This window comes from Rhinolophus sinicus, linkage group LG09 (assembly GCF_036562045.2).
Source record: "Rhinolophus sinicus isolate RSC01 linkage group LG09, ASM3656204v1, whole genome shotgun sequence".
NCBI classification, from domain to species: Eukaryota; Metazoa; Chordata; class Mammalia; order Chiroptera; family Rhinolophidae; genus Rhinolophus; species Rhinolophus sinicus.
The window spans coordinates 79,807,274-79,828,066 of record NC_133758.1 but is presented as its reverse complement, the minus strand read 5'-3'; the positions used below and the strand labels follow the sequence as shown (position 1 = coordinate 79,828,066).

At 35.4% G+C, this 20,793-nt stretch overlaps 2 protein-coding genes across 7 annotated transcripts in view; one reads left to right on the top strand and one right to left on the bottom strand.

The window, feature by feature from the left end:
• Positions 1-4,792, top strand: part of ABCB4 (ATP binding cassette subfamily B member 4) — a 72,152-nt gene extending 67,360 nt beyond the window's left edge. For all 4 annotated transcript variants that reach the window (XM_019749762.2, XM_019749761.2, XM_074340681.1 and 1 more), the window contains 3 exons: positions 964-1,170; positions 3,947-4,093; positions 4,537-4,792. In XM_019749762.2, the coding sequence (XP_019605321.2) occupies positions 964-1,170; positions 3,947-4,093; positions 4,537-4,743 (561 nt within the window). In that variant the 3' untranslated portion in view covers positions 4,744-4,792. The remainder of the gene's footprint in view (positions 1-963; positions 1,171-3,946; positions 4,094-4,536) is intronic.
• A 1,965-nt stretch (positions 4,793-6,757) lies between these two features.
• The window catches only part of CROT (carnitine O-octanoyltransferase), a 53,807-nt gene continuing 39,771 nt past the window's right edge, over positions 6,758-20,793 (bottom strand). For all 3 annotated transcript variants that reach the window (XM_019749764.2, XM_019749765.2, XM_019749766.2), the window contains exons 14-18: positions 14,123-14,246; positions 13,036-13,114; positions 12,851-12,944; positions 12,610-12,729; positions 6,758-7,775 (exon numbers count right to left, since the gene is read on the bottom strand). In XM_019749764.2, the coding sequence (XP_019605323.2) occupies positions 7,655-7,775; positions 12,610-12,729; positions 12,851-12,944; positions 13,036-13,114; positions 14,123-14,246 (538 nt within the window). In that variant the 3' untranslated portion in view covers positions 6,758-7,654. The remainder of the gene's footprint in view (positions 7,776-12,609; positions 12,730-12,850; positions 12,945-13,035; positions 13,115-14,122; positions 14,247-20,793) is intronic.

The window sequence follows — 20,793 nt, the reverse complement described above, 5'->3', positions numbered from 1 at the left end:
TTACCTTGCAGGGAGCTGCACGCTCAGTTACTGCTTCACAAGGCTCTTCCGGAAGCATCATGCCCCCTGCTTATAGCAAACAAAAATAAAATACCACCGACAAAACCCTTCTCCCAAAGACACTGCCCTGAGAGCTTGTTCACGTTCCCTTGAACTTTTGTCTTTAGTCTTGTCACAAAGACAAAAGTTTAAGGCTGGGAGTTCTCAGGAGAAAGAGAGGCAGAGGTAGGACAAGAGTAACCAAGTTTCAGAATCTGGGGCTGTGCTACTGATCTGCTTTTTGTTCTGGTATGCCCGCAGGAGGGGGACAGAGTCCTGTTGAAAGAGTGGAAATCATTCAGAGGATAGCATATTTTTTTCCATCCTTTTAACACTTTATTTTGAGATGCAGTTGTAAGAAATAGAGCAGGGGTGTCCAAACTTTTTTCAACGTTTTTCACCAAGGGCCATATGTGGTAAAATACCCAAACAGCCGGCCCACTCACGTGAGGTGAAGTACGTATTGCCTCACCTGGTTTATTTAAGTAAACTAAATATATTTTTGGAATTTGCTGCGGGCCAATTAAAAATGGATTGCGGGCCGCAGTTTGGACACCCCTGGAATAGAGAGATATAATTGCAGGCTTCTGACAGGCACAAGGTACACTTGCCCAGAGGAGGGCAGATAAGGACAAAGACAGGACGTGGAAAGACAGGGCCAAACATGCTACCACTTTGTGCCAGTTACACTAAGAGATAGCTTGAACACCATAAAAATCATTTTGTTGGTTATATTGCCCTCCAACAATGTTAAGTGCTTAAAGGCTATGAGGCTGGGTATTTCACAAACTGCTGATGCCCACATGCAACAAAATCCTCCAATCCTTAATCTAGTAACTTACTGCTTAGTTGTGTTTTTTTTTTGTTTCTTTTTTTTTTTTCCTTTTTAAGCACTTCTTATTGTTTGTGGACTTTGGTTTTCAGATCCTAGATGGTCAAGAAGCAAAGAAACTCAACATCCAGTGGCTCCGAGCCCAACTGGGCATCGTGTCCCAGGAGCCCATCCTGTTTGACTGCAGCATTGCCGAGAACATTGCCTATGGAGACAACAGCCGGGTCGTGTCACGGGAAGAGATTGTGAGTGCAGCCAAAGCAGCCAACATCCATCCTTTCATCGAGACCTTACCACACGTAAGTTAACTGGTACCTTCTTAGGATGAAATCAGAATGTAGTTTTCCTCCACAAAACATTTCCTGAAGTTATACTCTAACAAAGTCTTATAACAGAATATGTCTATTTACTAGCACTGTGGCCTTGGATAAGACACTGAACTTCACGATACCAAGTTTTCTTGTGTCATGTCTATCTCATACAAATGTAGTGAGAGGCAAATAATGTGATGTCAGTGTAGCATCTCTCAGGTTGCAAACTGGTAGTTGTGGGATGCATTCCAACTGCAGCCATGTTTGGTTTATCCCTTATGGTACTTTCATTTTTAATTAAACACTTTATTTTGTTTTACTTTACCTACTTTCCTCCAATGACATCTTGCAAAACAACTATGACACTGACATGGATACAATCCACTGCTCTTCTTCAGATTTCCCCAGTTTTACTTGTGTGCATTTGTATATGTATGTATTTAGTGCTATGCAATTTCACTGCCTGTGTAGACTCATTTATTCATTGTCACAGTCAAGATACAGAACATTTCTATCACCACAAAGATCCCTCATGTTGTCCTTTTAAAGCCACATTCCCACCCTTACTCCCCCCAATCTCTGGCAACTACTAACTGTTCTCCATTTCTTTAATTTTCTACTTTAAGAATGTTATATGAACAGCCATACAGTATATAACCTTTTGAGATTAGCTTTTTTCACTCAGCCTAATTGCCTGAAGTTGCTGTATCAACAGTTCATTCTTTTTTATTGCTGAATAGTATTCCATTGTATGGATGTGCCAGTTTGTTTAACCAGTCACCTGTTGAAGCATACTTAGGTTGTTTCCAGTTTGGGGCTATTAAAAAAATAAAGCTGATATAAATTTTTGTGTGCTGAAACGTTTTAGTGTGAACCTAAGTTTTTATTTCTCTGGGATAAATGTCCTAGTGTGCAATTGTGGGGCCATATGGTAATTGCATGCTTAATTTTCTAAGAAATTGCTAAACTATTTCCCAGAGAGTGGCTGTGTGCCATTTGACATTTCCACCACCAAGTATGAGTGATAGTTTCTCTATCTTTGCCAGCATGTGAGAACTGCACCATTCTCAGAGGTGTAGTGACATCTCAGATTGTTTTGATTTCCTAATGGCAAATGATGTTGAACATCTTTTTATATACTTATTTGCCATCTATATTTCCTCTCTGGTGAGATGTCTCTTCATGTCTATTGCTCATTTTCTATTTGGGTTTTTTTTTCTGTTTTGACAGATTTTTATATATTCTAGTTATTAGTCCTCGGTCAGATATGTAGTGTGCAAATATTTTCTGCCAGTCTGTTGCTTTTTTCCCCCATCCTTTAACAGGACCTTTTACGGAGCCAAAGTTTTTAATTTTGATGAAGTACAATTCATCAGTTTTCTTTTCAGATTGTGCTTTTGGTGTCAAGTGTAAGAATTCTTTGTCTAGCCTCAGGTTCTAAAGACTTTTTTTTTCCCTAAAAGTTTTATGCTTTTATAGTTTATACTAAGTCCATGGTACATTTTTGGTTAATTTTGGTAGAAAGCTGTTTATTTGATTCCTTTGGAGAAGACATGTACTTTCCAGTCTCCAGGGTCCCCAACTCCCTATTACCTCATGGCTACTATGATGGTAGCCAAAGTGCAGTGAAGTCAATACAGACTTGAAAAATATCTAAGGTGAGAGTTCAATGAAATGATTTTCTTCAGCAGCTGATAAACAGGAGTAGTCCAGAAAAGATGACTTGAGATCCCTAAAACTGAGGGCAGGAATCATTCATTTAACATCTGCAGTTCCACTGGATGAAACTGAAATACAGCTTAAATTTATTTTTACTGTTATATCGCTACGATTAGAAGTCACATACACAAAATTTAAAACCGTCCATGTTGGTTAACCTTACAACTCTTAACATAGTCATTGACTTCAACCAAGTATTGATTTGACTGTGAATAGAAAAACTTCAAAGCTTCAGCTTTTAATTTAGCTGACATTGAATTTTAGGACCTTAATTCACATGATGTTCATACACTGAATTCAGTTCACTGTAAACTGAACTGACTCAGTTTGTACTTTTATTAATTCTATGCTTTTTTGGTTTAGAATGTCTCTCAATATCCAGCTCCCAACTTCTCTCCAAAGGTATCTTTACCTCCTCCTTCTCTCACCTTATCTGTACAATTTCTACTTCCTTTTTCTGGTCTTTCATAGCATGTTTTGTATACTACTCATTTGATACTTACTTGACCTTATATTGAATGCTGTATATGTATTCTCTCTTTAGATTATAAATTCCTTCAGGGTAGAAACAAAGCTAAATTCATTTTTTGTATTTCCTACAATTCTGGGCATAACAGGTACTCAGTAAATATTTAAGTGAATGAATGAGTTTAAGAGAATAAACTAGGCTCCATGTGGGTCACATGAATATATGAAACATTTTTAAAAACCTTAAATATTAACATTTAATCTTTTGAGGACTCTAGTAACATCAGGCCAATTGACATTATGGTAATGGTAGGAAAATTCAAAAATTTGTTGCAAAATACCATTGAGAACTAAAGTCACTAGTTTTCTATTTTGATTTTGAAAATGAACAGTCTGTTAAATGGAAAACATTAAACAGACAATTATGTAGTTGCTATAGAAACTTTTTAATGATTCCAAATATTTTTTCCTTATAAATAGAACTGTCAAATGTTAAAAAGTGAAAGTTTATTCAATATAGCATTAATAATTTTTCTGGATTAGAACTTTATTAATTTTATTAATGACTCACTTGCAGAAATATGAAACGAGAGTGGGAGATAAGGGGACTCAGCTCTCAGGAGGTCAGAAACAGAGGATTGCTATTGCCCGGGCCCTCATCAGACAACCTCGAATCCTCTTGTTGGATGAAGCTACATCAGCTCTGGATACTGAAAGTGAAAAAGTATGGCCTTCCACCTAATGTCTCATTTAATCTGTAAAAGAGAAGATTTTGTGTGTGTGTGTGTGTGCGCCATCAACATATTTTGAAAAAATATATAAGCACCGAAAGAAGTAAACAGAACATTAGATAATAGTTATTTTGATGTAGAATATTTTATTCTTTCCAGTATTTTTAGTTTTTCTAAAATGATCACGTATTACTTTTAGAAATTTTAAATACTTATGATGATTAGTGTTAAGAATCTATTTTTGTTATAATTAAAAAGAACATAACTTATGGAATATCCAATTATATAAATACACATGCATAAAGCTGAAGATTCAAAGAGATAAGAAAGGAAATAAGTTTTCTTGCTTGGATGGTAAAATTTTTAAATTTCCTTTAATGTTAAAATTTATTTATATAATTTTTAAGATAAGTCTTCTGTTCTGATTTATCACTAGATTGTCCAAGAAGCCCTGGATAAGGCCCGGGAAGGCCGCACCTGCATTGTGATCGCGCACCGCCTGTCCACCATCCAGAACGCAGACTTGATAGTGGTGTTTCAGAACGGCAGAGTCCAGGAGTGTGGCACCCACCAACAGCTGCTGGCACAGAAAGGCATCTACTTTTCCATGGTCAGCGTCCAGTCTGGGACACAGAACTTATGAACTCTTGTTATATACTAAATCTTAAAAATAAACTCAAATCATTCTCCAACTTTTGCTGACTTGTAAAAGAAGTTTTTAAGTCACGGTAAAATGTTGGTATGTCTTATTCCAGATTAATTTAGAACATCCAATTTGGGCTTTGGTATTACAACATTGGAAACTGCGAAGTTATAAACGACAACTTTCTTGATGAAATGTGAAAACAGCCCAGCTCTTCCTGAGTTATCAGAAACATCAAGAGAAAGAAGGGCAAAGTTCAGGTATAGAAAGCTGTAGAATTAATAGAAGTCACAGAGGGAAAACTCTTATGGTCCTAAATAGTTGGGTAGATGACAGGATGTTTTAGGAACAATTTTCCCAAGTACAAAGGAAAAATAAATCGTTCAAAAGCCTACTCTCTTCCTTGGTAGGTTTCCAAATTTATCCTATTGAGGAATTGAAGTTTTTAAAAATGCCTGTATCCCTGGCTTTATCATCAAAGTCCAAGAGTAACTGAAAATTTCCTTATACAAGGTAACTTTGCAGGCACACATTTGTTCCATAAAACAAGAAAGAGACATATTAAGTATTTCTTCTAAGAAATGTTTAAAACTCATGAATAAAAATTACACATATTATCTCGTTACAAATTGCTCTATTGGAAATATCAACAAAATGCTATTTCTATAGCAGCAGCATTACTTTTTACAAATAATTCTAATTTTCCCAGAATATGAATCCATTTCTCCTACCAAGAGGAAATATGTTTAAAGAGCAAAAAGAAATATCCAAGACAACCTTGGAAGCTAATCACACTGAAGTGTTTTTTTTCCATAATTTATTGCAGCAATATCAATTTTCATTGCTGTGACAAGTTGTTTAGTCAGTAAACTACTCAAACCAAGTCCTTCTATGTGTAATAAACCATATACTATATTACCAAAGAATGTTTCAAATGTGACCATGTGTATCAGCAGATGGCATTTCAGATTAATCAAGAGAAGAACAGGGCAAGGAGTACATTAGCACAGTGACGCAAGGTGAGCAGAATTCAGCCTGCTCTTGTTGCCACACTTGCATGACGGGGATTATGGGGCATCTGCCCCTGAAATTCTGATTCAGTAGGTCTTGGAAGAGGCCCAGGAATCTCCCTGTGAAAAGCAATCCAGGTGATTTTTAACTTCAGGCAATGTAGGGAAAACATGTTAAACCATGAGTAAAAAGAGGCTTCTCTGCAGGAGGTGATCAGTTTCTAAACTACCCAACTCTTTAGATATTATTTAAAAACAATCAACCGAATGATTCTACAGCGCCTGGCAATTTAGTCTACAAAATTGTACTCGTGAGGAATAAGGTCCATAGTTCACATTTCATCTTCCTATTCTGTAGTAACTTAAGGATACATCAAATGCCACAGAAGCCAAATCTGAATGTTTTCACAAAGAAATGGTAAACGAGTCTTATCAAATTCAGAACATATGAAAATTTAAGAAAAGGGACATACACAAACAGTACACTAAATATATTATAATCTTTATGTGGTAGATTGCTACAAAAATAGTCCCCAGTGAAGCATGTCCCCCTGGTGCCCAGTCATTTACATTTACAAAGTCATTTACAAAATGACTTTGCTATTCCTCTTATCAAAAGATAAGACTTATCCCCAACCCCTTAAATCTGGACTGCCCTTGTAACTTGTTTTAACCAACAGAATGCAAAAGCAGTGACATCATGTGACTTCAAAGCCTACGTCTCAAGAGGCCTTGCAACTTCTACGTTTCCCTCTTAGAACACTCCCACTGCCAAGTACATAAGTCTAGGCTAAAATACTGACTGATCAGACACTACGTGGAGAGTCCCAGCCACCAAGTCTCCAGACAGTGTGTGAAGCCATCTTAGATGTACCAGCCTCAGGCCAGCAGCCTGGTGACTGCAACTGCTTGAATAACTCAGGCAAGAGAGCAGCAGAACCATCCAAACGGGCACGATCAAAACTGACACAATCATGAGAAATAATAAATCGTTGACAAGACTATAAGTTCTGGGTGGTTTATTATACAACAATACATAACTGAGATCCGAAAGTATAAGGTCAAACAGGAATGAATCACTTATTCAAACACAAAACAAGAAACTGTATGATTCTGAGAATTTTACTTTCTAAGAGTAAAAATTACAAAATTGAAGAGGAGAAAAAAATCTGTAAAATCCTGAGATTCTGATAGTCAATATCTAATCCTCTTAAAGTCACTGACAACTATTTTTAAATACAAGTGCTTTAATTTTATATTCACAAGACTAATTACAATATAGTATAATGCATTTTGTTAGGGCTTTTTTGTGTCAGAGGGTGTAAACCTCCCTACTACAAATTAAGTCTCCTGTCTGTTCAACAGAAACTTTTGTTTTAATTCTGCTAGGTCACCATTAAATTGTAGTGGTTGTACCCAAACATAGTTGGCTTGTATCCCTGTGTGAACGTGGGAGACACTGATTGCAAGGAAATGAGCATCCAATCGTGTATTTCACACCCTCTGGCAACTAGAAAATGTTAAAGTGCTTGAAAGATACACTCTACAATGATGTTCAGAGAGAGAATTTATAACCAATACAGGTACCAACAAAAATAAATTGAAAAATTAGAGTAAGACTTGCATTGTTAAAAGTTGTAGATTTGCATTGTTGAGGCTTATCTTAAACTTTGCATAGTTCTATATTCACTATATCATAATTCGCATTACTGCTGCATCAGAGGAAGCTCAAAAATATTTCTACTTCCTATGTCTGAATAAATTTAGAGAGCATGATTCTATAAATTTCTATATTTAACAGGTTTCTCTCAAGTCAACATTCCTTCCTATGTCACGTCACCATCTACTCCCAGCACCCAGTTTAAATGATATATTTTGGTTATGTGCTTCATGAGTAGCCTCTAAAGATGAGCAGAGTTCATCAGCTGCATCATGTCATGGAAAGCACGGAAAATCAGCTCAACTAGCTTTTCTGCATCAGTCTCTGGACATGATTTCCAGGCTGAACAGGCCACAACAAACCTGTGAAGCACAAATAATAAATGATTAAGTGATATGCAAAAATCACAACACAAAAAAGGCTCCAAATGGTGACAGTGATATAGCCATGACCTTTCTCCATCTGGCTATTCCTATATGAAATATGAATTATTGATAACATTAGGTAAATGTAACCTGACACAATGGAAAGTAAAGCCATATTATACAAAATGCAAGGAACACCTAATTTACTATGTGACTAGAGACTATGGACAAACAGGAAAAAAATTAGGCAGAGCTCAAGAGTGCTGTGGAATAAGGTCTGATCGTATTAAACAAGCAAAAAACCCACCTCTTCCTAAAAAAGACCTTCCTTCCTAAAGTGCTCTGAATGGAATGAGGTGGAATACAAATTCATGTCATTGTTTGCAATGAAACTTGAACTATTTTAAAAGAAAAATATACATAGCACTTGAAGGGAGTTAGAAAATATATAATAAAATAGAGAAAGAAGAGGTGGAAAAAAGCTATTTCTAGAAAAGCCGGAGAGAAACTCTCTCGGGACCATCTTCCACCATCTCCTACTAGGTCCTCCTGATGAAGAAATCCCCTGGCTGGCAGGTGATAAAAGTGACACCAAAAGCTGAAGGAAACAGGCAAGAACTCTGCTTCCAGTGGGCTCAGAGCAGAAATCGGGCTACTGGCTGCCTTGGAACCCTCCTACTTTCCAGACACTCCAATTTTCTATAGCAAAATATGCACTAAGCTCCAGTTAAAGCCGAAATGTGCAATGTAAAGCTTGTGAACCTTGAATTTTCATATCACAAACTCTGGCCCAGTATACAATGATGAAACTAATGTCTGAGTGGATTATATTTGCTGAAAGAGATACAGGAACCTACAGAAAATCTTGCCTTGTTTTCATCAGTGATTCATCTCACTAGTCATTTTCCAGCTATATTGGGCACATAATTCTCAAATACTTAGCAAAATCTAAATATATTTCTTTGCGAAGATCAACAATTCCTATTTAAGTGTTAAATTTTTTAAAAATTCATTTATCTTTCTAAATTATAGAAATAGCTATCTTCACAAAAGAATGTACACAGATACCACTAACAAAGAAAAAATGTTTTGCTTCATAAGTGAAGAATCCAAGTTATGTTATTTTTGCCTATAAGTTGGTAAAGAATGTTTTATAATCCTTAGAGTTGGCAATGATGTGATGAAATAAGAAAGGATATATATCCTTATTTGTAATAGTGAAAAACTATAAATAGTAGGTAATCCTTAAGACCAGACATTATTCAACCATTAAGAGATCTCAAAGCATATTTAATGGCATTGGGAATCACTCGAAATATTAAGTGAGAAAGAACTTCACAAAAAGGACAGTAAAATAGTCATAATGTGATCTAAATTTTTCAGTATTTTACAAATTTTAAAAAATGAGCATGTAGTATTTAAAACAAAATGTAATTTCAAAAATGACCAATTTTCTTTAAATCATACAATTTTCACATCTCACAATGAATTAAAAGATCCCTTCCAGACAATTTCCATGCATTTCATTTGAAAACTATTTGGGGTATAGCCATAGTAATGACTCATAAATGTATACCTCTAGCCCTAACCTCTTTTCTAAGCTCCACACTCATATGTCCAATTGACTACTGACATATACTCTTGTATATAAATATAATAAATTCCTTACTAGCAGAAATCTCAAAGTCAACATGTACAAAAATTTTTTAAAATCATTTTTAATTTTTCAATTATAGTTGACATACAATATTATATTAGTTTCAGGTGTACAACATAGTGATTATTCACTTATATAACTTCTGAAGTGATTACCCTGATAAGTCTAGTACCCATCTGACACCACACATAGTTATTACAATATTTTTGACTATATTCCTTATGCTATACTTCCATCCCCATGACTACTTTCTAACAGCCAATTTGTACTTCTTAATCCCTTCCGCTTTTTCACCCATACCCACAACCTCCCTTCCATCTGGCAACCATCAACATGTTCTCTGTATCTATGAGTTTCTTTCTGTTACAAACATAATTCTTGATTCTACCCTAACGTGTCTACAAGCCCATTCTCCCCTAATTTTCTCCATCCCAGTAAATGCCACCATCACAATCAGCAATCCATCAGTAAGTCCTACTGGTTCTACCTCCAAAACATATCTCCAATCCCTCCACTTCGCTCCACCTTCATTATCACAACTATGTTGTTCAACTTACCATCTGTGCTTCCTAACTGATTTGCTCATTTCATTCTTGCCCATATCACTGTCTACCTAATTTAGATGCCATTTGGCAGGCCTTTGGTCCTTTTTACATGTAAATAGCACACGTAACATTCATACTTAAAACTGGTAAAATACTTCCCATCATGCTTAGGAGAAAGCCCAAACTCCTTATCGTGTTACAAGGCCCTACGTCAAATAAACAGCCCAACCACATCAGTATCTCCAGGAGTATTATTTTCAAAGCTCTCCAGGTCATTCTAATGTGCACTCAGGGTTGAGAAAACTGCCCTACATGATTTAGCTCTTATCTACCGCTTCTACTACTACCCTCCTACTCAATTGTTAATTTATAGTCATACTGCCTCTTTCTTTTCCTTATAAATGTCAGGCTTATCCCTACCCCAGAACTTGTATACTTATGTTCAACAACGTCACTGTGAAAACATTCCGAGTATACCATATTTACGAGGCATTGTTATAGAGCTGGGGATACAACAGCAAACAAATTGAAAACCTTGTTCTTGTTGGCCTATATTCTAAGAAGGGAGATAGACAACACACAGGTACACACACACTGGTGCTTTTAAGTGTTCAAATGCAGCAGGTCTGTGTGGGAAAGGGAGAAGTGCTACTTTAGATGGCCAGGGAAGGCCTCTCAGGTGATAGCGGATATCTGTATAAAGTAAGGGAGTGCTTCTTGCATATATTTCAAGGAAGAGAGTAGTAGGCCGAGGAAATCATGCCTGTGAATGCCTCGAGGAGGGGTCTTGCTTGGTATGTTCCAGCCACAAGAAGGTCAGTGTGGCTGGAGGAGAGTGAGGCAGTCGGGTAGTTGCAGGAGATAAGGTCAGAGAGGTGAGAGCTAGTTCATGTCAGGTCTCAGACGAAGACTTTGGAGTTTACTGTGAGGGAAATGGGAAGTCTTGGAGGGTTTTGAGTAGAAGAATGATAATGACTTGAGTTATATTTTTAAAAGGACCATCAGGCTGCTGTGTAGAGAATGGTCTGTAGGGAGGAAAGGTGGAAGCAAGAAGACCACGTAGGAACCTGTTACAACAACCAAAGCGGCAGAAGATAGTGGCTTAGCTTGGTGGCAGCATTGGAGACAGCAAGCAGTGATCAGAGTCTGAAGGGCTCTTTTCTTGGCTATTCATCCGCGTAAGTCCTTCTGATCCTTAACAGCTCATCTTCCTTGTCAGTCCTCAGACTCCTTACCTGACCACTCTATATAAAGCAGTGTTCCATCTCCTCACCAGTCAGTTACTCGCTATTACCACATCAACCGCTTATTTTCTTCACAGCTTTCATCACTATTTGAAGTTATCCTATTTGAAGTTATCCTTTTATGCTCAAGTAGAAACTAAAACTCTATTAAGAGGGGGAACTTGTCTCTCTCATGTTCCTAGTACCTGAAACAACCCTTGGCACACTGTAAGTTCTCATTAAGTATTTTCTGAATGAATGATTGGGAATTCTGCCCAGGATCATTAAACATGTTTTCGAAAAGTCAGAGAGCCGAGGTATATCTGGCCAAAACTTTTATCACTGCATGCATTATGGGATCCACTACGTGTCAGGGACTACATTAGAACGCTTACTTATTCTCTGTATATGGTGATCATTTGAGACCTCTGACTCTCTATTATGAGAAAGAATAATAAGATCCATGTTTAAACTTTATCATTCAACCTTTAATCTGTAGATCAATGTACACAAACTACATAATATGGGAATACACAATCCAAGGACTTAGATGCCAACAAATTCGAGTATCACTGGTATAACAGACGATCACACTTGACATGGAAGCAGATGGTAAGATTTTGAAAAAAAATCACTGACTATAAACTCTTTAAAAAAGGAAAAGTATGAAAATAATATATTAGAAACTGAAATATGTCATGCATATTATTCCAATTTTTCACATTCCATTGGAAGTGCCTCCCTCCAAACCTGCTTTCTTCTTATTCACCATAGTACTCAATGTAGCCACGTGACTTTTTTTTTATAAAGCCTCTTATGCTTTGAAAGACCCCTGTGAATAGACTGCCAGACTATGAACGAGGACCAAGCCTTTCTATCAATTCCATATTACCTTGTTCTCCACCCTCTCTTTCCCCTACCAGGTTTTAACATTTTCTCTTTTCCCCCAAAATTAAGTCAAACCCCATACAACTCAAATGAAATGCATCTGAATTGGTAAACCTTTTTTATAATATAAATTAATTTATCTAGTCTCTTGTCTTGGTCTCATGAATGACCACGTATTTAGAGGCTATGAAATTTTAACTGAATTTACCATAAAATACCTTAGGTAAAACAAGTATGTTAATGATTTTCGAGGATGGTGATGATGATATGATTACTGAGTCAATCTTCAATAGTGTTCTGCACAAAACACCTGAAGGACTAATTTGACAAATGTCTCAAAAGTAGGACAGAGATATGTATTTGTATTTACACATTAAACGTCTCAGTGGTAAAAATACTCATTAGCAAGTGATAGATGACAATACAATCAGAATCACAGTGTAGGGAAGACGTTCAAACAACAAAAATGATAGCTTTCTTACTCAACAGCATAGTCGGAATAAAAAGGGCAGCCTTACCTGTCATCTCTGATATTGTAGAAAAATCCCCAGCCATTGTGTACCATGGGAACCACTAATCCGTGGATTCTTAAATAACCAATCAGACTTGTTGACAGAACAAAGTTTCCACCTCCTCCACTGTGTAATACAAAGAAAAGATATTACACTAGGCTTATAGAAGTTTAAATTGTTTCTGAAGAACTTTTAATATTCAGGAAAACATAAACTGGTAAAGTTATAAAACAGTGCATTATATTACCTTTTGGAGAAAAGTGGGTCTGTAAAGAGTTCTGGAACAGGGAGACCTTCCTCTTTTGCTATGAGTGAAAGACCTAAAAGATGACGGTCAAATCCTACAATGAAACCCCAAATCGGCAGTCAGAAAATAAATTTTCAACATGAGAGAATTTTTTTTTTAAGACAGAATAATTCCAATATAAGTACCTTTACCAGTTGAACACTCTTGCATCATTTTATTATGTTTTGCAAAAGCTTGCAACATCTTTCGCTGCCGCTCAAGAAGCTGTATTAAAAACCAAGAGATACGGGATTAAATATATGGTGATGGAAGGAGAACTGACTCTGGGTGGTGAACACACAATGGGATTTATAGATGATGTAATACAGAATGGTGCACCTGAAATCTATGTAATTTTACTAACAATTGTCACCCCAATAAATAAATAAAAAAGAAAAAACAAAAAAACACACCAAGAGATACTTAAATAACTGTCCAGAAACCAGACAAATATAGAAAAGAAAAACCTGAGCTCAAAGTAATTAGTTTGAGTAATCTGGGATAAAAAATGCTTTCTAGATAGACCTTGAGACACATACTTCTGTGTCTTCCTCACTTCTTCCACTGCCTTTTCTTTCCTATACGCCCTGCATCTTGTTTATTTCCTTCTCGGAACTTGTGGGCAGCACTGAAAACAGGAACTTTCTTTATACAAAACAAGTGTAAAGAAAGAAGCAACTATGATTTCAAACTAAAGAATAATTGTACAAAAATGATAATGAGGCAGTTGTATGAAATTAAAATAAATTAACACATACATAACTATGTCTATCAAAACTAAAGAAACAAATGCAATACCAAAATAGCACTGAGAAGGAACTACCCGGTTGTCTAAACATTTCCAAAAGAAAAGTATAAAACAAAACATAAAAACTGTATGAAAACAGGAATCTGTGATTTCAAAAACACATTCAACCACATCAAGAAAAGCTTCCTTTAAAAGGCACTTTGGAAGAGTCTGCATTTTACTGGTGTTATTCTAAAGATAGATCAATAGTGGCAAAATATTCAAGGTATTGAAGATACTTTGACTACAAAATGATACAAATGGGCTTCTTCTCAGACCTTCCCTGTTTCCAAATTCTTTCCAAGAATATACTTCACTGGCAAATGAACTAAAGTATTTTACTGATCCAGGGGAACTGAGATAAAGAAGTTGGTTTATTCAAGGGCCACGTTTCCTTTAGAACAATTTAACAAACTTTGTGAATTTTTTTCTTTTCAAATACTCACACTGGTAGAAGGGTCCTGCATGGACTGGCACCACCTGACTGCTTCTACTGTACATGATCGCACAGTCTCTGTACGGCCATGATAAAAATATCTTGTCATAGCTGTTTCATAGCAGCAACCAGGGCTACAAGAAAAAAATGAAAACAAGAGAACGTATCATAAGAAAGAAAATGCTCTTATGTTATTACAAAGAGAGTTTACCTAATAAAGCTGGTTTGATCAGAGACTAAGTTCTACAATATAGACTACAGTTGAGACTTTCAAAAACAAAGGCCATTTTCAGGATCAAAGAGCACGCAGAACATGGTATAATATGGAATGCTTCAAAGGATTTGTTGCTATCAGTTTACATATATTGGAGTCTGTAGTAGGTAGCCTCTAAGATGCCCCCCAGTGATCCCCACCTCCTGCTATTTATGCCCTGACTTAACCCCTCACTTTGAGTGTGCGATGGACTTAGTGACTTAGTTCTAATGAAAAGAATATGACATATGGGATGTCACTTCTGAAATTAGTGACATCCTGTCTTGTTCACATCTCCTTATGCTGAGGAAAGCCAGCTGTCATACTGGGAGCTGCCCTACAGAGAGACCCAGGTGGCAAGAAACTGAGGGAGGCCTCTTTACAATAGCTTGGGAGCAACTGAACCCTACTAATAATCATGAGTGAGCTTGGACGTCAATCCTCTCTGAGAAGTACCTTCAGATGAGAACACAGAGCTGGCTGATACCCTGACTGCAACCCTGCAGGAGACCTGAAGTCAGAGGCACCCGCTAAGCTGCAACCAGATTCCTGACCAACAGAAAATGTGAGATGACAAATGTTTATTGTTTTTAAGTTTGGGGGCAATTTGTTACACAGCAACAGATAATACAGAGTACTTGGCCTTTAGTTCCTTCACGTAGAACATGAATAGCTGTAGAATGAAGTGAAAGCATGATTTAAGAAGTTCCCCAGAGTGACGACTGTTTTCCTGGGCTGGAGAATGATATAACTATTTTAGATACAAAGCTCTCTTACTTTCCTGGGGGTGGTAATTTAAAGAGAACAAATGGATTAAAAATAAAAGGTTGGAACATGGGCATTAAGAAGACTCAAACAGAGTTATTGAGTCTCGTCTGTTCTGTGTTTCTGTAAGACTGTCTCCCTGAGATGAAATAGTATCCTTTCAAAATATGAAGGAGAAGATGCAAATAAAAATTCAAAAGACTGCTAAAATAACATTCTTTAAAAAATAGATTAAAAATGAAAGTAGTAAGAATGAATGACAAAATATCATTACTCTGCAAACTTTGATGAAATAACAGATCTTGGTAATGATCATCAATGGTTACTAAACCCATTAGATGAAAAACTCAGACAAGAAACTTTATCATAGATATTGGCTGACAACTGAACCCAATCTCAATCTGAAACAATAAAATAGAAAAACAAGAACAAGACTATTTCATTTATTGTTGTAAAAAATAAAAATAACTGATTATTAATCTCAAATCTCTAGATGTAAATACCAGTTTATAGGAAAAACGGGAGAAAGACCAGCATGTTTAACTGGTTTTGTTTTTTACTTAAAAGGTAAATGCATAAAACAATAATATAAATTTAAGTTAATGGGCACACAATGTACAAAAATATAGTCTGTGACAATAATAAATAAAGAGGGCGATTCAGAGATATAAAGAAGCAGAGTGTTTGTATACTATTGAAACAAAGCTGGTATTATTTAAACTAGGTTGTTATAAATTTAAGATATTAACTGTAATCTCCAAGGTAACCACAAAGAAAACAGCTAAAGAATATACAGAAAAAGAAAGAAATGAGTCAAAATGGTACAATGGAAAAAAAAATCAACTAAATACAAAAAAGAGCAGTAATAGAGGAGTTGAGGCACAAAATACATAAGATCTACAAAAAACATAGCTACATGGCAGAAGCAAATACCTCCTTATCAGTAATTATTCTAAATATAAATAGATTAAAACTCTTCAATTAAAGGCAGAGATTGGCAGAATGGATTAAGAAAAACATGGTCAATCTATATGCTGTCTACAGGCGATTCACTTCACATGCACAGACATTAAGAGGTTAAAAGGATGAAAAAAAGATATCCCATGAAAATAGTAACCAAAAGAGTTCGAGTGGCTATATTATTACCAGACAAAATAGAGTTTAAGTCAAAAGGTTAAAAGAGGCAAACAGAGCAGTATATAGTGGAAAAGGTTTAATTCACAGAGAAGATATAACAATTATAAAAATACAAATACCAAACAACAGAGCCCTAAAATATATGAAGCAAACATTGACAGAATTGCAGAGAGAACTAGACAGCTCTACAACAATAGTTGGAGAACTCAATATTCAACTTTCAATTATGGATAGAACATGTAAATAGACGATCAATAGGAAAGAGAGGACTTGAACAATACTAAATAACTAGACGTAACAGACACATCTGGAACATTGCCACTCAACAACAGCAGAATAAAAATTCTTCTCAATGCACACAGAATATTCTTTAGGATAGACTATATGTATATATTAGGCCATGTAAGTCTCAGTAAATTTTAAAAGACTGAAATCATAAAAGTATCTTCTTCAATGGCAATGGAATGAAGCTAGAAATCAATAACAGAAAGAAAAGCTGAAAAATTCTCAAATATGCAGAAATTAAACAACACTTTTAAACAACCAATTGGTCAGGGAGAAATCACAAGGGAAATTAGAAAATGCCTTGAAACAAATGAAAAGGAAAACATAACGTACCAAAACTTATTGGATCAAGCAAAAGCAGCATTCAAAGGAAAATTTATAGTTGTAAAATCTACATTAAAAAGAAGATCTCAAATCATTAAACTAACTGCATACCTTAAAGAACTAAAAAGAACAAGTGCAAACTAGAACCAAACAGAAGAAAATAAGAGTGTAGATAATACAGAAAAATAAAATAGAGAAAGTTAACTAAACCAAAAGTTCATTCTTTGAAAAGGTTGACAAAATTGACACACCTTCAGCTACACTAAGAAAAAAAGGGAGATGACTCCAAATACAAAATTAGCTATAAAAGAGACAGTGTTATTACTGACCTTACAGAAATAAAAAAGATTTTAAGATAATACTGTGAACAACTGTATACTGATAAACTGGATAACCTAGACAAAACAGACATATTCTGAGAAGCACAAAACCTACCAAATATGACTAAAAAAAAAAAAAAGCCACAGAAATCTGACTAGACCTGTAACAAGTAAGGAGATGAATCAGTAATAAAAACCTCTCAATAAAGAAAATCTTGGACCAGATGGCTTCATCGATGAATTCTAACACTGAAAGAATTAACACCAATTCTTCTCAAACTCTTCAAAAAAAAAAAAAAAAAAAAAAAAAAACTGAAGAGGAGGGAACACGTCCTAACTCATAATCAGGCCAGCATTACCCTGACACCAAAACCAGTCAGACACTACAAGAAAAGATACTATAAACCAATATCCCTTGTGAATATAGATGCAAAAATCCTCTACAAATTACTAGCAAACTGTATTCAACAGCATATTAAAAGGATGATACAGCATCACTAAGAGGGATTTATCCCAGAAATGCAAGAGTAGTTCAACAAATGGAAATCAATCAGTGTAAGACATCACATTAACAGAATGAAGGAAAAGGCTTACATGATAATCTCAACTGATACAAAAAAAGCATTTGACAAAATCCAACACTGTTCCATAATAAAAACACTCAATAAACTATGAAGAGAAGGGAACTTCCTCAACATGATAAAGGGCATTTATGAAAGACCCACGGCTAACATCATACTCACTGGTGAAAGACTGAAAATATTCCACCTAAGATGAATAAGAAGAAAGGATGCCTGCTTTTGCCACTTCTGTTCAACATGGAATGGGTTGTTCTAGCCAGAGAAAAAGAAATAGGAAGCATCCAAATTGGAAAGGAAAAAACAAAACTACCTCTCCTCACAGACAACTAATTTTATATTTAGAAAACCCTAAAGAGTCCACACAAAAAATTGTTAGAGGTAATAAAAAAAATTGGAAAGTTTCAAAATACAAAATCAACATATAAAAATCAGTTGTATTTTATATGTTAGCAATGAACAATATGAATAGAAAATTAAGAAAACAATTCCATTTCCAATAGCATCAAACAGAATACTCAGGATTAAATGTAACCAAGGATGTAAAAAGACTTGTACACTGAAAACTACAAAATATTGCTAAAAGAAATTTTAAAACATATAAATAAATGGAAAGTGACCCCATGTTCATGGATTGGAAGACTTAATATGGTTAAGATAACAATACTACACAAAGTGATCTACAGACTCAATGTAATCTCTATCAAAATCCTAACAATGTTTTTGCAAAACAGGAAAAACCCATCCTAAAATCCATATGGAGTCTCAAGGGACCTAGAACAGCCAAAGCTATCTAGAAAAGAAGAACAAAGATGAAGGACTCACTTCCAGGATTCAAAACTTACCTAAGTGAAATAAACCAGATACAAAAGGACAAATATTCTATAATTCCACTTATTGTAAATATCTAGAACAGGCAAATTCACAGAGACAAAAAGTAGATTAGCGGTCACCAGTGGCTGGGGCAGAAGGGGGAATAGGAAGTTATTGCTTAATAGATACAGTTTCTGTTTGGCATGATGAAAAATTTTTGGAAATAGATAATGGTAATAGTTGAACACTGTGAATGTAGTTAATGCCACTGAATTATACGGTTAAAATGGCAAGTTTTATTTTATACATATTTTACCACAATAAAAAAAATAATTGCTTAAGGCAAAAATAGTCACAGTGCATTGTGAGGTTTATAACATGTAGTATAATGTATAACAATAGTAAGAAGAATGGGTAAGTGAAATAGAAGCATTTTGTTTTAAGATGCATACATGATACTTGAAGTGGAAAATATATGAAGGAAGACTGTGATAAGTTAAAGATGTATTTCGTAAATCCTAGTGCAACTACTAAAAAAAAAAGTATAGCTGACAATGGAGATAAAATGGAACCCAAAGAGGGCCACACCAAGACACATCATAATTAAAATGCCAAAGGTTAAAGACAAGGAGAGAATCTTAAAAGCAGCAAGAGAAAGGCAGTTAGTTACCTACAAGGGAGCTCCCAAAGGACTGTCAGCTGATTTCTCAACAGAAAGTTTACAGGCCAGAAGAGATAGGCACGAAATACTCAAAGTGATGAAAAGCAAGGACCTACAACCAAGATTACTCTACCCAGCAAGGCTATCATTTAGAATTGAAGAACAGATGAAGAGCTTCCCAGACAAGAAAAAACTAAAGGAGTTCATAACCACTAAACCAGTATTTACAAGAAATGTTGAAGAGACTTCTTTAAGAAGAAAAAGAAAAATTATGAATAAAGTGGCAATAACTACATATCTATCAACAATGACTTTCAATGTAAATGGATTAAATACTCCAATCAAAAGATAGTGTGGCTGAATGGATAAGAAAACAAGACCCTTACATATGTTGCCTACAAGAGACTCACTTCAGATTGAAAGACACATATAGACAGAAAGTAAAGGGATAGAAAAAGATATTTCATGAAAATGGAAATGAAAAAAGAAAAGCTGGGGTAGCAATACTTATACCAGACAAAATAGACTTTAAAACAAAGGCTATAACGAGAGACAAAAAAGGACCCAGTAATCCCACTTCTGGATATTTATCTGAAGAAACACAAAACACTACTGTGAAGGTACATGTGCATCCATATGTTCATTGCAGCATTAGTCACAATAGCCAAGATATGGAGGCAACCTGGGTGTCCATCAATGAATGAATGGATAAAGAGGAAGTGGTACATACAAATGGCTAATAGGATATTAGCCATAAAAAAATGCAATCTTGCCATCTGCAACAACATGATGGACCTAGAGAGTATTGTGTCAGTGGAGTAAGTCAGACAGAGAAAGACAAATGCTGTATGATTTGTGGAATCTAAAGAACAAAATAAATGAACAAACAAAACAGAAACAAACTCAAATATACAGAGAACATTCTGATGGTTGCTAGATGGGAGCGAGGTTGGGGGACTGGGTGAAAAGGGGGAAGGGATTAAGAAGTACAAATTGGTATTTACAAAATAGTCATGGGGTTGTAAAGTATAGCATAGAGAATATAGTTAATAATATTGTAATAACTATGTATGGTGTCAGATGGGTACTAGATTTATAGGGATGATCACTTCAGAAGTTATATAAATGAATAATCACTATGTTGTACACCTGAAATTAATGTAATATTGTATATCAACTGTAATTGAAAAATAAAAAATATTTTAAAAAACCCATAGAGGCACAAGGAAAAAAACCTATTATTCAAAAGAAGATAAAAAAGAAGGAACAAAAACAGATGTGATAAAGAGAAAATAAATAGCAAGCTGGTAAACTTAAACCCAACCTTACTGACAATTCTATTAAATGTAAATGATTTGAACATCCCAGATATTCTCATACTGGATTAAAACAAGCAAGATCAAGGAGCATCCACTTCTGCTTAGGATGCAAACCGTGACAACATACCATTTCTCCTATCCTAAAAATGAGTAGAGACTACATAATCTACAAATCATACCGCTTCATGACTCCATCTGAAAAATGAGGCTGCAAGAAAACCAAGAG